Source organism: Ambystoma mexicanum, chromosome 3q (genome assembly GCF_040938575.1).
Source record: "Ambystoma mexicanum isolate Mex_15411 chromosome 3q, UKY_AmexF1_1, whole genome shotgun sequence".
NCBI lineage: Eukaryota > Metazoa > Chordata > Amphibia > Caudata > Ambystomatidae > Ambystoma > Ambystoma mexicanum.
The window spans coordinates 1,260,540,705-1,260,555,999 of NC_090926.1; the positions used below are offsets into that span (position 1 = coordinate 1,260,540,705).

Here is a 15,295-nt window from a genome sequence, read left to right on the forward strand (position 1 = left end):
TGTTTCTGTCGTTTCCAGCAAGCCATCACTAAGGGCCTCTCTTCCTCCCTCCTGGCTATACGGACACGTTCTGGACTGTACCTCCTCAGTTGTCCTTGGATTACTACAGAGTTGCTTTAGAATCTGTGATCGCACTGTGCGTCCGAACACTTGTTTCTCTTCAGTATGCATCGCTCACAGCGTTCTGCGCCATCTGGCTTTTCTGTGCTACATGGTTTTTAATTTTGGGCATTGTTTCTGTGCTGAATTTCTTTGCTCTGACATTCCTCATGTGTGCCTGAACCTCCATTTCTCATGCCTCCAACTTTGCTACCCTTACTGGGATCCTGATTTTTGTGCAAATGTTCTGCTCCGTTTGGCTGCTAGCCTCGCCTGATGAGTTCTGTTTGTGCACTGTGCTGTTTATTTCTGTCCCTCCCCTTCCACTGCACACCCTCTGATCCCTCCCCTCCCCACACCCCTATGGTGCTATCCATCTCTCCAATCTACTCTTACTGTTTCTCCATCACCTATCCTCCCTTCCTCGCAAAGTCTGGAAGGAAGAAATTCAAGAAGGCCCTCCTGGTCTCCAACCCCAAGTCTGCCCATTGCAGACACCTACTTCAATGCTTACGCCAGATAGACTGTCACTGACATTCTCTTTGTCATTCCTTCTCCTGACCTGTGGACTCCCCATATGGCCTCTGTCCTGACCCCTTTTTCTTACTCACCCATTAATGGTGGTAAGAGACGGGAAGTGCTCTTGGCACACATCATCCAGGTGCTTCATCAATGTCTATCGCAATAGCACTAACATGGCTCAGGGCTCTCAGCCCAACCTCCTCCTCCTTGACGGTCATCTACCGTCTCTTTTCAATTGCCCCCTCCCCCTCATGCCTCCCCATTGTCTTGGGAGGATAGCTCAGGGGCAACGTGCTCACCTTGGAAGTAAGCCATTACGGAGCACCACAGGTTTGATCCCTGGAACCGCGCTTAGAAACCTCTGGTTATTAAGCACGTTATAAATAACCTATCATATCACCTCAATCCCCCCATTTGGTGGTGATACCCCAACCCCTCAGCCCCCTACTCGGAAAACATTCAAAGGGGGCAACCAACCCTCAACTCTCGCTCTGCTGTCAAACACCCCTCTGATATCCGTCTCCTCATTGAAGACCTTGACATCCTTGCTCTCGCTGAGACGTGGGTTCAAAGCCAGCTCTGTCACTGCTTTGGACACCCTTCTCCCAGAGGGCTACACAATCCAATCCAATACCAGGCCCACCCGGTCTGGGGGCAGAGTGGCCCTGATCTTCCTTGAGTGGGTTGCAGCCACCATCCTTCCCACTCAATCCTACTTCTCCTTTGACTGCCTCATCTGCAGGCTGTCGGTCTCTCCTACTCTTTCCCTCACTCTTGCAACCATCTACAGGCCCCCCGGACCTACCCCTCTTTTCCTCTCAGAATTGGCAGACCCCTCTCCTGGCCTCCTCCCCCAAACCTCTCTTCCTTAGGGACTTCAACATCCATCTTGATTCTCCAGATTTGACCACTGTACTCTTTCGTGACCTCTGGGATTCTCTCCCTCACAATCCTACCCTTTGGTTCAACCCACTCTGCTGGACACACCTTGGATGCTCTAATCTCATCAGATATCCCTCTCTCCAACCCTCTAACCATTCCCCTCTCCTGGTCTGATCACTCTCTCCTTGAGCTTGCTGGCCACCAGACCATGCCTCTACCCGCACTGCCAGTCTCCTTCTCCGTCATTCGACTGATGAAGCGTGTCAGTCGCTGCATTTTCCACAACCTTCATTTCCCCTGCTCCCCCACCCCTTCCTTTTGCTCTTCCAACGACTCAGCACTGGCTAACCTCCACCGCTCCATCTCCAACATCCTGGTCATCCTTGCCCCTGCCATGAGGATCCACACGAAGCCTGCCTCCAAAAATAACTCTTGGTATGACTCCGATTTAGCAGCTTTGAAACCCAAGTGCAAAGCTGCCTAGTGGAGGTTGCAGGCCTCAAGTACATCCTTGGATAAACTGGCCTGCCATCTGCTCCAAAGGCAATATCATCTTGCAACCTGCTCCAAGAAGAGGGCTCATGTCCAAGACTGCATCTCTGGGCCAACTAATAACACGACTGAACTCTTCAAAATCTGCAATGAACTTGTCAATCTTTTTTTTCCCCCGCGATTGTGGATCTGGTTATTGTACAAACCTTAAGCACTGAAGATACATGAAATTATTTAAAATGTAATAAAAACTTTTGCACAGAAAATACAATAAAATCATTCATTCAGTTGTCTCTCCTCAATTATCTTCAGTGCCTCCCTGCACATTTGAAGTGCTGCAGCTGTCATAACCATGGATTTCTCTTCGAAAAGGGTTGCCTAGAATTGATCCAGTTAAGCTCTCAAACCCATGTGCCGTAGCATTGCGATAAGCACCGGGCATGCAGTTAGCACATGCAGACTGGTCTCAGTTTCTTTTTGACAGAGTCTGCATATGCGGTATGCCAAAGGGGCACCTTGCCAAGAGCCATAATACTCCTAGTTGGCAGCATATTTAACCTGAGATAAGAGTATAAAACACTTCCAGACAGGTGCTTGGGGAACCAGGATCAAAGGCCTCATATCAGCGCTTCTTAGATAGAATATCAGTGCCCTGGGTCCTGTCCTATGCCATAATCTTTTTCTTACGCATATTCTCCATGCCAGGTGAATCCATTAGCCTTGATATGATATGGCATTTGTAACGCGCCTATACACAAGTGTTTAAAGGCGCGACGAGGCCAGGGGGGAGGGAACAAGGGGAGACAGACAACGATCCTACTAGGCCAGGTGTCATTCAGATCGCGCAAGGGTAGAGGGGAAGGGAAAAGTGCAAGGGGGAAAGGGAGAGGGGGGAAAGTGCAGTACAGGGTTAATAGCATACAGGATAAATAACAAGGGCCAGCTAGTGGCAAGTGCCAGGTAAGTGCAGACAAGTGCTGGGAAGGGGGGCTGTAGGGATACAGACAGTCCTGCAGTGCAGGGGTTGCCAGGGAGGCAGTGCAGGGGAGAGTGGCTGGGCCAAGGACCGAGAACGGCGAGTGGCCCAGTTGCAGATTCAGTGCAGGTTCAGTGATTTTAGCAGGGGAGAGAAAGAGGCAAAGAGGAAGGTTCTGAGGTGCTTCCGGAACCGGAGATGGTTCTCCTCAAGTTTCAGGGAGGCAGGAAGGCTGTTCCAGAGGGAGGCACCTGCAGCGGAGAGAGATCTGCCCCCAACTCCTCGTTTGGAGAAGCGGCTGACCCTGAGGGAGTTGGAGGTGGATGAGCGAAGAGCTCGAGAAGGAAGATATTTAGGAAGAGAGAGTTGAAGGTATTTTGGCCCAAGGCCCCAGAAGGCCTTGTGGACCAATGCAGAGGGTTTTGAACTTGATCCTCACAGTCACTGGGAGCCAGGGTAGTGATTTCAGTCCTGGAGAGATACGGTCCCTGGGCTTGAGGCCAAGGACAAGTCTCGCAGTCCTGTTCTGGATGAGTTGCAAAGGGCGGAGAGTAGAGGCAGGCAGATTTAGATAGAGGCTGTTACAGTAGTCCAGCTTCGAAAGAACCAGGGCTCTAGAGACAGTGAGCTTCTGGGGGAAGGCGAGGAAAGGAAGGCTACCTCTGAGGTGTAGCTGGTAGTGTGACTTCTTAGAGCCTTGACAACATATTCAAAACATCACAGCTAGATTCCAAGGATTGTTTTAAATCATATAGGAAACTTGCCAATCCTACTGCAGGCACCTCCGCTCCCTTTCCCTCCTAAGACCTCTGCACTGCTCTTGCTTCCCATTTCTCCACTGAAACGCAGAACATATGTACTTACTGTCATCTACTCCCTTCCCCACGCCCCCTTGTCTTGCCACCCTTGCCCCCCACCCTTCCACCCTCCGATTCTCTCCTCCTTCTCTCCCATTGCACCGGAGGGCTAAAGTCTCCTCCAAATCAGGTGCTCCCCGCTCTTCCAGAACCATCAAGTACAGCATCTCGTCTCTCGGCTCCGCCTTGGCGGACCTCAGTAACTACTCCTTTGCCACTGGTTCTTTCCCACAACCCCTCAAGCAATCTCTTGTGCATCCTCTCCTAAAAGAAATCGATCGGCAGATCCCTCGTGCCCAGCCTACTATCGCCCTATCTCCATCTCCCCTTTATTGGCAAACTCACAGAGACGTTGGTCATCCCCCAACTGACCCATCACACCGAATTGGCTGGCTGCCTCCATGACCACCTGTCTGGCTTCAGAACATCCAGAGGCACGGAAACTGCTCTCCTGAACATACGAGAAGCTCTGTTTTCAAACCTCTCCCTCTGCTCTGATCCTTCTTTCTCTTTCTTCAGCCTTTGACACGGTCAATCATGCCATCCTCATAAATCGTCTCTGTGATACCTTGGGCATCACGGACCGGGCACTGGCGTGGCTGACCTCTTTCCTTTCTGACCGTCCCTCCCAAGTGCAATTGAGCCCTTTCCTTTCCTCCACCTTAGTCTCCACATGTGGCGTCCTTCAGGGCTCTATCCTATCACCATGGCTTTTCAACATCTACCTTTCCCACCTCCTCTCCTCCTTCTCCCCTCACTTCCAGTGTTATGCAGATGACACTCAGCTTTCCTTTAAGCTTCCAATCCTAAACCTCTTCCCCTTCCTCCCTCATTAATGCCTGCCTGCCTGCTATTCAGGCATGGTACTCTGCCTTAATGTCAGTAAGACTGAGATCCTTCGCATTGGGACACCTGATCTGTTTCCTCCCATACTCTCTGGCCACCCTCCTTAGGTTGATTGATTGATATTTTATTTCTATTGCGGTCGTACACAAGTGTTTCAGAGCGTGACAAGGCAAGGGAGGGGAACAGGGGAGAACAAAACAGCGATCTTACTAGGCCCAGTGAAATTGAGAATGCACAAGTGCATGGGAGAGGGGGGAGGGGAAAAGTGCATGGAAGGGGGGGAGGTGTGGAAAATGCAAAGCAGAGGAGAAACAGATAACAATAAATAAATAATAAAGGCAACAAACAGTGGTAATGCAGCCAGCAATTTGCAAGTGCTAGGTTTAAGGCAGCAGACAGGGTAGGTCTGATAAGTGCAGGAAGAAAAAGGGGGGCTGTATGGGTACAGATACAGACCCCAGTGCAAGGGGTGGCCCGGAGGCAGTGCGGGAGGGTGGCAGGATGAGCAGGTACCTGGGCCCAAAAGACAGAGGGTGGCCAGGTGCATGGTGCCAAGAGAGAAGAGATCAGCAGGGGAGAGGGGGAGCGAAGGCAGAAGGAAAGAGGAAGGTCTTGAGGTGTTTCCGGAACCGGAGATGGTTCTCCTCAAGTTTTAGAGTGGCAGGGAGGCTGTTCCAGAGGGAGGCCCCAGTCAAAGACAGATCTACCCCCAGCTCGTTTCTAAGAAAATCGACGGACCCAGAGTGAGTTGGAGGTAGAGGAGTGAAGAGCTCAAGAGGGGAGGTATTTGGGGAGGGATAGCTGAAGGTATTTTGGACCCAGGCCCCAGAAAGCCTTGTGGACAATGCAGAGGGTTTTGAATTTAATCCTTGCATCCACTGGGAGCTAGTGGAGAGATTTCAGAGCTGGAGAGATACGATCCCAGGGCTTGAGGCCAAGGACAAGTCTCGCAGTCCTGTTCTGGATTAGTTGCAGAGGGCGGAGAGTAGAGGCAGGTAGATTTAGATAGAGGCTGTTACAATAGTCCAAGCTAGAAAGAACCAGAGCTTGGGATACCATGAGCTTCTGGGGGAAGGAGAGGAAAGGCAGAGTACCTCTGAGGAGGTGCAATCGGAAATTTTACTTTTTAGAGACCTCAGATGTGGGCGGAGAAGGAAATAGTGGAGTCAAAGATGACACTGAGGTTCTTAGCCTCGCAGGTGGGGGTAGGAGGAGGGCCAAGGGAGGCCAGCCAGAGAGTGAGGGGAAAGGACGGTGAAGGTGTGCCGATGAGGAGGATCTCCGTCTTGCTGGCATTCAGACAAAGATCATTGGCAGCACACCAATCTTGAATGGCAGTTAGGCAATCAGAGATGAGAGAGGGAGAGGAGGTGGCAGAGGGCAGCCGGAAAATGAGTTGTGTCGTCAGCGTAGCACTGGAAATTTGAGCAGAAAATGGCAATGCAGTGGGCAAGAGTTGCCAGGTATTGGTTGAAAAGCCAGGGCGAGAGGTTAGACCCCCTGGGGAACACCACAGATAGAGAGGAAGATAGATGAAAGGAAGGACCCAAGTTGGTCCTGGGAGGGTCGATCTGAGAGGAAAGAGGTCAGCCAGGCCAGAGCCTGATCAGTGATACCCAGGTTTTCACGGAGACGGTTGAGCAGGATGTTATGGTTGACCGTGTCGAAGGCAGAAGAGAGATCGAGGAGGATGAGGACAGAGGGAATGTTAGAGTCAAGGTTGGTGAGCAGATCTTCACGGATGCTTAGGAGAGCAGTTTCCGTGCTTCTGGCAGCTCTGAAGCCAGACTGGTGGTCATGGAGACCGCCAACAGAATTGGAATGAAGGTTAAGCTGAGAGATGGCCAACTTTTCCAGGAGTTTGTCAAGAAAGGGAGTAATGGAAATATGGGCGATAGTTAGCTGGACAAGAAGGATCAGCTGTGGGTTTCTTGAGAAGAGGATGCACAAAGGAGTGCTTCAGAGGGGAGGGGAAGGATCCAAGGCAAAGGGGTGGTTGCAAAAATAAGCAAGGGCCGGAGCAAGGGTGTCAATGTGGTCCTTGATGGTTTTAGATGAACAGGGATGAACCTGTTTTGAAGAGGCTTTCATAGATCGGACTTGTCTAGCAACCTCATCAGGGGTGAAAAGAGGAAAGGACGAGAAGGATGGCGGCTAAAGGAGGGTCAGCAAGCACAGATGGAGAGGGAAGAGGAGGAGTGTGGGTGGGGAGGGTGGACAGGATGTCCTGGGTTTTTCAAATGAAGTGAGAGGCAAGGGCATTGTGAAGAGCCTGGGAGGCAACAGGAGGGGTAGAGACTGTAGCAGGGTTGGCCAGCTCCTTGCAGATTTTAAAGAGTTCGGCCGAGTTGTTAGATGCCGCAGAGACACAAGCTTGAATATGGACTCTCTTCTTGGCGAGGACAGAGAGTCGGTATAGCCTTTGTAGCAGGTGACAGACCAGTTTGTCAGAGGATGAACAGGAAGTCCTCTATTTCCTCTCAGCCGCCCTACACTTACGTTTAAGTGCAGCTAGGTCAGAGTCAACCAGGAATTGCACTTGGCTTTGCACTTCAAACGGATCCTCATGACAGGGGCAAGAGCATCAAACGTATCAGAAATAGAAGAGTAGAGCAGAGACAGGGCTGTATCAGGATGAGAGATAGCCAAAGGTGGGGGGGGGAGAAAGTGGCAGCAAAAGCCTCAACTGACACACGCTTCATGGGCCGGATGTCCGAGAAGGTAGGTGGCAGTGTTGGGGTAGGCTTGGCTTGGGGGGGGGGGGATGAGATGTGAGGAGGGATTGATCGCTCCAGGAGAGAGGAGTGGTCAGAGGGATGGAGACGGTGAGGTCAGAGGAGATCAAGACATCCAGTGTGTGCCCTGCAGAGTGAGTCGGGCCAGAGGGGAGGATGGACAGGGAGAGGGAGTCACAGAGGTCACGGAAGAGTACAGAGGAGGAGCAAGGAGAGTCTAAATGTATATTTAGGTCACCGAGGAGGAGGAGTTGAGTGGTAGAGGCCAGGAGGGAGGAGGAGAGGTCTGCCCGCTCAGAGAGAAATTAAGTGATTTGACCAGGAGGCCGGTAGATGGTACCCACAGTAAGAGAATGGGTAGGCGAGAGAGAAAGCCTACAGACAAGGCATTCAAAAGAGAAGTAGGTCTGAGTGAGAATGATAGAGGCAGGGATCCACTCAGGAGAGATCAGGGCTACCCCCCCACCGGACCGGGAGTATCTGGGTGCTGAGAGGACCTTGTAGCCATCAGGGAGGAGAGTGTCAAAGCTCGTAGCAGAGCTGGCGGTGAACCATGTCTCAGTAAGACCAAGGACATCAAGGTCTAGATCTTCAAGGAGGTGGCAGATGTCAGAGGAGTGTTTGACGGCAGAGCGAGAGTTGAGAGTGGCAATATGAAGAAGGTTGCCAGCCTTAAAGACCTTCCAGGGAGGGGTACAGATCAGAGGTACGCCCTGCGAGGAGAAAGAGCCCTAGGAGGGGCAGAGGAGGAAGAGAGAGAGAGGGCAAGGTAGCTAAGGGGGGGGAGAGAAGGGGACAGCAGGAGATGAGGAAATTGATGAGGCGAGGGAAGCGCCTATCAAAGAGGAGGAGATTGGCCCGAGGGCCTTGGACCATGACAGTGCCATTTAGGTAGACATTAATTATGACTTTAGAGGAGTCGAAGGAAGCCATGAGAACTTCCCAGCGAGTTCCACCATTAATGGGAGAGGAGGAGATAGGGCAGAGCACAGAGATCATATGAGGAGTCCATAGATCTGGGGAAGGAACGAAAAAGAGGATGTCGGTAAGGGTCTGTCTGGCGGAAGCATTGGAGTAGGTGTCGGCGATAGGAAGACCAGGGTTAGAGGCCAAGATATCCTTTTTGAACTTCTTCCTACCAGACAGTGAGAAGGGAAGGATAGTCAATGGAGAAGCAGGTGGAGAAGATAGGAGAAACAGAAAGCGCCATTGGGGTGGAAGTAAGGAGAGGATGGAGATACTGGGGGGGTAAGGCAGGTAGGTGCGAGACAAAAGAGTGGTGAGGTCACTGGGCTGGCAAGTTACAGAGAAGAAACAGTATACAAGCAAAATACAGAGAATTTCAGATGGACAGCAAGATATGACTTTTTAGCACAAAGCAAAAACAGCAAGATTTGACTTTTTCAATCTTGGAATCAGATGTTAGCAAAGGATTTTAGGAAGCACTGTGCAGCAGGATGACAACATGGGAGCAACAAGCAGAAAGAACAGTGATAGTCAAAGGCAGTAGAAGTGAGTCCATAAGGAGGGAACTAACCCATAGTTCTGGAGGTGGCAAAGTCAAGGCAGTCCGGATTTCTTAGAGGAGTGAGGTGGCAGAATCATTGTGGTTAAGGTGCAGCGAGGACCCCAATTAGCGTTCCGGAAGCGGATAGGGAGCAGACAGGGGCCTTGGAAGTGGGCCTTTGCTGAGAGGGCCGGCTGAAGCCTCCCTCCCCTCACCCTCTTGTGAGGCTAAAAACATTGGCATCATCTTTGACTCCTCTCTCGCCTTCTCTCTACTCATCACAGACCTTGCTTCGAAGTCCAGCTTTCAGCACCAACCCCTCAGAGGCATTCTCCTTTTCCTCATCTTCCCCCAGAAGCTCAATGTCTCCAGAGCGCTGGTGGACTACTGCAAAAGTCTCTTCCTCAATCTGCCTCTCTTCTCTTCACCCTCTTCAACTAATCCAGAACAGGACTGCAAGATTTATCCTTCGCCTCAAGCCCAGGGACCGCATCTCTCCAGCCCCAAAATCTCTAGTTCGAATCTGTTCCCCACCCCTTCTCAAACTTTTCACTTTCCCAATTCCCCTTCACTTGCCCCTGTGGCTCTCCCCATCACTTGCTCAGCCTATCCCCCCCACTCCCGCAACTCCCCCCTCTCCCTCTTCGGATTCACTGCACCCTCGTCCACTCCCTCCTTGCACTTTGTATCGGCACTTGCACGATAAGAACATTGTCACAAGGCCTAGTATGACCATTACTGTGTTTTCCCCATCTTCCCCTGTCCCATATTTTTGCCTTGTGGCGCCTGGAAACACTTGTGTATAGGCACCATACAGATGTACAATAAATAAAATAAATAAATAAAAAGGAGGAAGCATCCAGGAAGGAGCGAGCGGGGGGGGGGGGGGAGCACCACCAGGAACAGAGGGAGCGAGGGGGGGGGGCGAGGAAAAAGCATGCAGGCAGGAGGGAGCGAGGGAAAAGCATGCAGGCAGGAGGGAGCGAGGGAAAAGTATCCAGGCAGGAGGGAGCGACTGGGATAGCATCCAGGCAGGAGGGAGCGACTGGGATAGCATCCAGGCAGGAGGGAGCGACTGGGATAGCATCCAGGCCCAGACAGGTTTGGTCATGCTACGTATGACATGCTGTGGGTGAGAGAGGCTGGACTTGTTCAATTTTGCACACATTACCCTCTAATGGGAATCTACACGCTTACTTAACGCTGAAGTGGAAACCAATTTCACTTTATTCTGCTGGTTTTGAGTTGCATTGGGCAGTAAGGTTCTGCTCTCTATTCTACTCCCAGACTGCTCACTACTCGACTCGCTAGGATGTACCTGGAGGCCGTCTTACATGTGAAGTATGTGTTCCCACCACACCCTTCCCTCCCCTCCCAGCCCACAAGTATACTGCTGCCCATGCTTGGCTGACCTGGTAGGCAATGTTGTGGATGGTGATGTGGTGCAGTGCTGCTGTATCACTCTTGAACAAGGCGTGGAGGTAGGCCCGGGTGTGCCTGCAAAAGAAAGAAAAGCATGTTAACAAAAGTTTTAAAAAAAGGAAAGTTGCATGCTGTCATCCAGAGGGATTGCATGATCTACACACCCACACTTTCTTGTAAGGTACTCAAACAGTCTATCAACCACGCAGAGCGCTGCCGCAATACTGGTGGTCGAAAACTTCACCTGCTTGTTGTGATAAGTTATGTTGATTTATACCACGCACAGCTACCATTTGCATGGTCTCCAGGCGAGCACTTGGCTCTATAAGGTTAGACTATTGTAACAGCCGCTCTCTAAATCTACCTGCCTCTACTCTCTGCCCTCTGCAACTAGCCCTGGGATCGTATCTCTCCAGCTCTGAAATCTCTCCATTGGCTCCCAGTGGATGCAAGGATTAAATTCAAAACCCTCTGCATTGTCCACAAGGCTTTCTGGAGCCTGGGTCCAAAATACCTTCAGCTATCCCTCCGCAAATACCTCCCCTCTCAATCTCTTCGCTCCTCTACCTCCAAATCTCTCAGGGTCAGCTCTCGGTCTTCAGCTGCGACCTCCCTCTGGAACAGCCTTCCCGCCTCTCCAAAATCTGAGGAGAACCATCTCCGGAAGCACCTCAAGACCTTTGTTGCTTCCGCCTTCGCTCCCCCTTTCCCCTGCTGATCTGCTCTCTTGGCACTGTGCACCTGGCCCAGGTACCTGTTCAACCTGCCACACTCCCGCACTGCCTCCGGGCCACCCCTTGAACTGGGGTCTGTATCTGTACCCATACAGCCCCCTCCTTTTTTTTTCCCCTGCACTTTCAGACCTCCCGTGTCTGCTGCCTTAAACTCAGCACTTGCCATTAGCTGGCTGCACTACCACCGTGTGTTGCCTTTATGTATCTGTTTCTCCTTTGCTTCGCAGCTTCCCCCTCCCCCTCTCCCATGCACTTGCGCGTTCGATGTCACTGGGCCTAGTAAGATCGCTGTTTTGTTCTCCCCTGTTCCCCTCCCTTGCCTTGTTGCGTTCTGAAACACTTGTGTAGGAGCGCGATAGAAATAAAATATCAATAAGAATGTGGGTGGGGTAGGCTAATGAGGGAAGAGGTCTTGCTCGTCTGTTGGCGCGTGCAGAACCAGGAGTAACTGGCGTCTTTGCGTGTCACCTTTCTGAGTGTGCTCGAGTTCTGTGCACTGGGGGAGGGTTATTGTGTCCGGAGGGGTAACATCCAGAGTCTGGGTTGTTCATTTGTGGCAGTTTGTTCTTTTGGTGGATGCGCGTTATGTGGTGTAGTAAGGCTTGCTCATTAGGGCGTGTGTGGTATGTGGGAGGTATGCTGGAGGGGAGCAGGTAGCAGGGGTGGCTAGTACATGAGAGTCAGCCAGCCTCTCAGGCTGGGGAACGCTCGAAGGGAAGCGAGTACCTCTTGCATGTGGGACAGCCACAGTTCTCATCAATGGGCTGGAAATCCTTGGCGTACTGCTTGTTCTTCAACTGCAGAGAGCCCCAAGGCACCAGTGCCGAGCCAAACCGCTGTAGTGGAGTCAGGACACAAGAGAACAAGTCAGACAAAGCCCACAAAGTCAAGGAATTTAACACAAGGACAGTATGTTCAAAGTCAACACCTGGACAAAAGTGGAGATGGCCAATTGACTGCTTAGAAAGGGCACTATAGAATTCATGCATGTAGCACCGTCCACATTCCATCTACATGGCACTAGAATGAGTACTGGTGAAAGAATATGAATCAGATATTTATACATGTTCGTGTGTTCCACAAAGCAGAGCTTTGCAGTGGACCGCCACCATCTTCGTAAGAACTCTGCATAGTGGCTATGAAAATAAAAAACACTTTTTACAGCGTCCTGCCAGTTATACATTCAGATGCTGTGCATATCCTGCCATCTAGCGGCTGAGCGTGGAACTGTTCGTAAATCCCCAAAGTTGCAGCTGTGAGAAAAAACATCTCTTACGATTTCATCAAACAGCTGTTAGTTACACCGTCGCAGTCCTGGGGTTGGAGCAGAGGTCAAACCAAAACTGTATACTTCTCTGTCAAACACTACCGTGCCCAACGCCATTCTTACCTAATACAGCAGCACCTTACACCACCACCGGATCGCAACCTACCACACCTCAGCACATCGCCTCACGCCTTGCTTCAAGAACCTTCACCCTACGGACACCCACAAGACCCTTATTAGGTCCTGCAAGGAGAGCTAGACTATCCTCCCGCACCTACCTTTGCCCATTAGCCACCAAAAACCACAGCATCCCCCGCCTATCAGCAACTTGCGCTTACACCTTCTAACTAGCATGCAACCATAATTACTCATCCACCGCTTAATTCCCAGAATTCAGAGCACAAAACATATGGTAACTCCACAGCACAGCCATTGACCCCACCTATCCAAACCACACAATCCCCCACACTCCAAAACACCACTTAATGGCGCACTACTCCATGTACGCTCCCTAGGCACACACGCCCTTATCATACACTCCCAACTAGACTTCCTAGTAATGACCGAAGCATGGCTTCACTCAGCCTCAGGTTCATTATTAGCACTAGCCATCCCACCTGAATATACCATATTCAGAGCGGACCGCCTTGATGCCACCGCAGGAGGTGTAGCCATCATCTCTAAATCCACTCCGCAGTTCAGAATTTGTACTATGGATACCCCAACAGGGTACGAATTCCTTCATCTCAAATTAACTACTGATCCTAACACTACCATCAATTTCTTAATAGTATACAGGGACCCTCAACTAGCAACCCAGACATCGAGCTACCAGTCCTCATTACGCCTCTCCTCAAACCTAATACCAAATTCATCCTCTTAGGAGATATTAATTTAGGCTATAGCGATGCAGCAGATCACAAAGCCACCGCCTTCCATAGCGCATTCCTAGTCATGCAATTTACACAAATAGTAAATGCCCATTCAAAAGGCAGAATCCTTGATTGGATCCTAACACTGAACACCTTAGTTACCTTAGATGACATCCTAAAATCATGGAGGACCACTTCCTAATCAGTTTCAACCTCATATTAACCAACGACCTGGTGTTGGTTATCACCCTTCCCACCCACATTTTGGTGAGAAACACACGCAGACTCACCCCAGAAACCCTCTCTCCATTCTGAACAAATTGCTCAACGCACAACCCCCAGTTGACAATACCCCTGATGGCCTCTCACTTCATCAATAGCCATTTTGAGGCAGGTGTGGTAGTGAAGTAGCCCCCCTCAAGCTGAAACTTCCCAAACACAAAACGTAGTAACCCTTGGTTCAATGATGAACTCATTGAACCGAGGAGAAAACCTACAAACTCGCAGTGTTTACGCATAAAACAAACTTGCTCAATCAATGCATTAGTAATGCAGCATCGAACAGCAAAGAGCTGTTCATCAGAGAACTAGAATCCCCTATTCCACCGACTAGCCCAGCCACTGCGAGTAAAGCATGGTGCACCACCATTCAGGACGCTCTAGCCCCCAAAGTAAACACTCCCAAAAAATCCTGCGGAGCTTCCTCCCACGGCACAATTGGGCACCCCTGTCAACATACCGCCATTTCATTTCACAACGGTGTCCATCCCCCAAGTTCTAAAGACTATAGCCTCCCTGAAACCAATCAACTGTAAGCGTGACAACTGCCCTGCTAAAATAGTTCAAGCCTGAGCACCCTCACTTGCTCCCATTATCACTAAATTAATTAATGCTTCATTTAGCACCAACTCCATCCCTGCGAACATCAAAGCAGCATGGGTTACACCCTTCCTCAAAACAAACCACACTAGACCCCACTACCCCCACCAACTATAGACTGATCACCACGGGGCCCTTCCTACTTAAAAGAAAAGACAAAATTGCTTATACCCAAGTTCGATCCCATCTTGAGAATAATCTGCAAGGGGATAGACAATCAGGTTTCTGGCCCAGGCATAGCACTGAGACAGCACTATTGGAAGTAAAAAACCAGATGGATACCACCAGAGACTCAGGTAACCTTTGCCTCCTATCACTATTGGACTTATCCGCAGCATTTGATCTTGTGGATCACAATAAGTTATGCCACACTCTAGCAAACAATTTCCATAGCAGTCCCACAAGGATCCTGCTTATCCCCCACCCTCTACAATGCCTATATCAAGTTACTCTTCGCTGCCCTTGTTGCTTTGGGAGTAATATACACCAATTTTGATGATGATACACAGATACTTATCGCAACGCAAGAAGCTGGGTGAAAAAACATCCAGCTAACCAGTCGCTCACAACGGTACCACTTGCAGGTGGTACAATAAAGGTTCTTAAGTGATGAAATAAAATGATTATATTCAGTGATCCAAAAGCCTCAGTATTCATATAGCTCTCTTCAAAGCTTCGGAAGACAAAGTAACAAGGCAATTTAATCGCAAAATCTTCATAGAGTATGATTGTTTATTTTCAAATCAAAGGTCAGCATCAGATTGAATGCATACAAGGTTAAATTGCCAATGCATTTCGGAAAAATAAAATCCAACTCATCCCCATCACAGGCAATCTTGAACAGAACACTATTTGCATAAATAATATCTACTCACTTATCCAGAACTGGATGGAACACACAGCCTTTGCCTCAATGCAGAAAAAAAACAGTCTCATAGTTGCCACTCCCGCCCGCCTGAACAAATTACACCCAGAATACACTTGCATAGTCATGGATGGCACCCCAATCACCATCTCGAACCGAGTTAACTTTAGGGGTATACCTTGATTCCAACTTCACCATGGGTAAACACATTAGCGCTCTTGCCTCCTCCACTGCTCACACATCCAAGCTCATTGCCCTAAGCTGACCTTTCTTCACACCCCAAAATTGCATTACGCTACCAAAAGCTCTCATTCTGGCAAAATTAGACTTTTGCGATGTA

General features: G+C 50.1%; 1 protein-coding gene across 2 annotated transcripts in view; it reads right to left on the minus strand.

Moving 5' to 3' along the window:
* Positions 1–15,295, minus strand: part of QTRT1 (queuine tRNA-ribosyltransferase catalytic subunit 1) — a 144,770-nt gene that overhangs the window by 44,332 nt on the left and 85,143 nt on the right. For both annotated transcript variants that reach the window (XM_069604275.1, XM_069604274.1), the window contains 2 exons: positions 11,799–11,908; positions 10,329–10,413 (listed from right to left, as the gene is read on the minus strand). In XM_069604275.1, the coding sequence (XP_069460376.1) occupies positions 10,329–10,413; positions 11,799–11,908 (195 nt within the window). The remainder of the gene's footprint in view (positions 1–10,328; positions 10,414–11,798; positions 11,909–15,295) is intronic.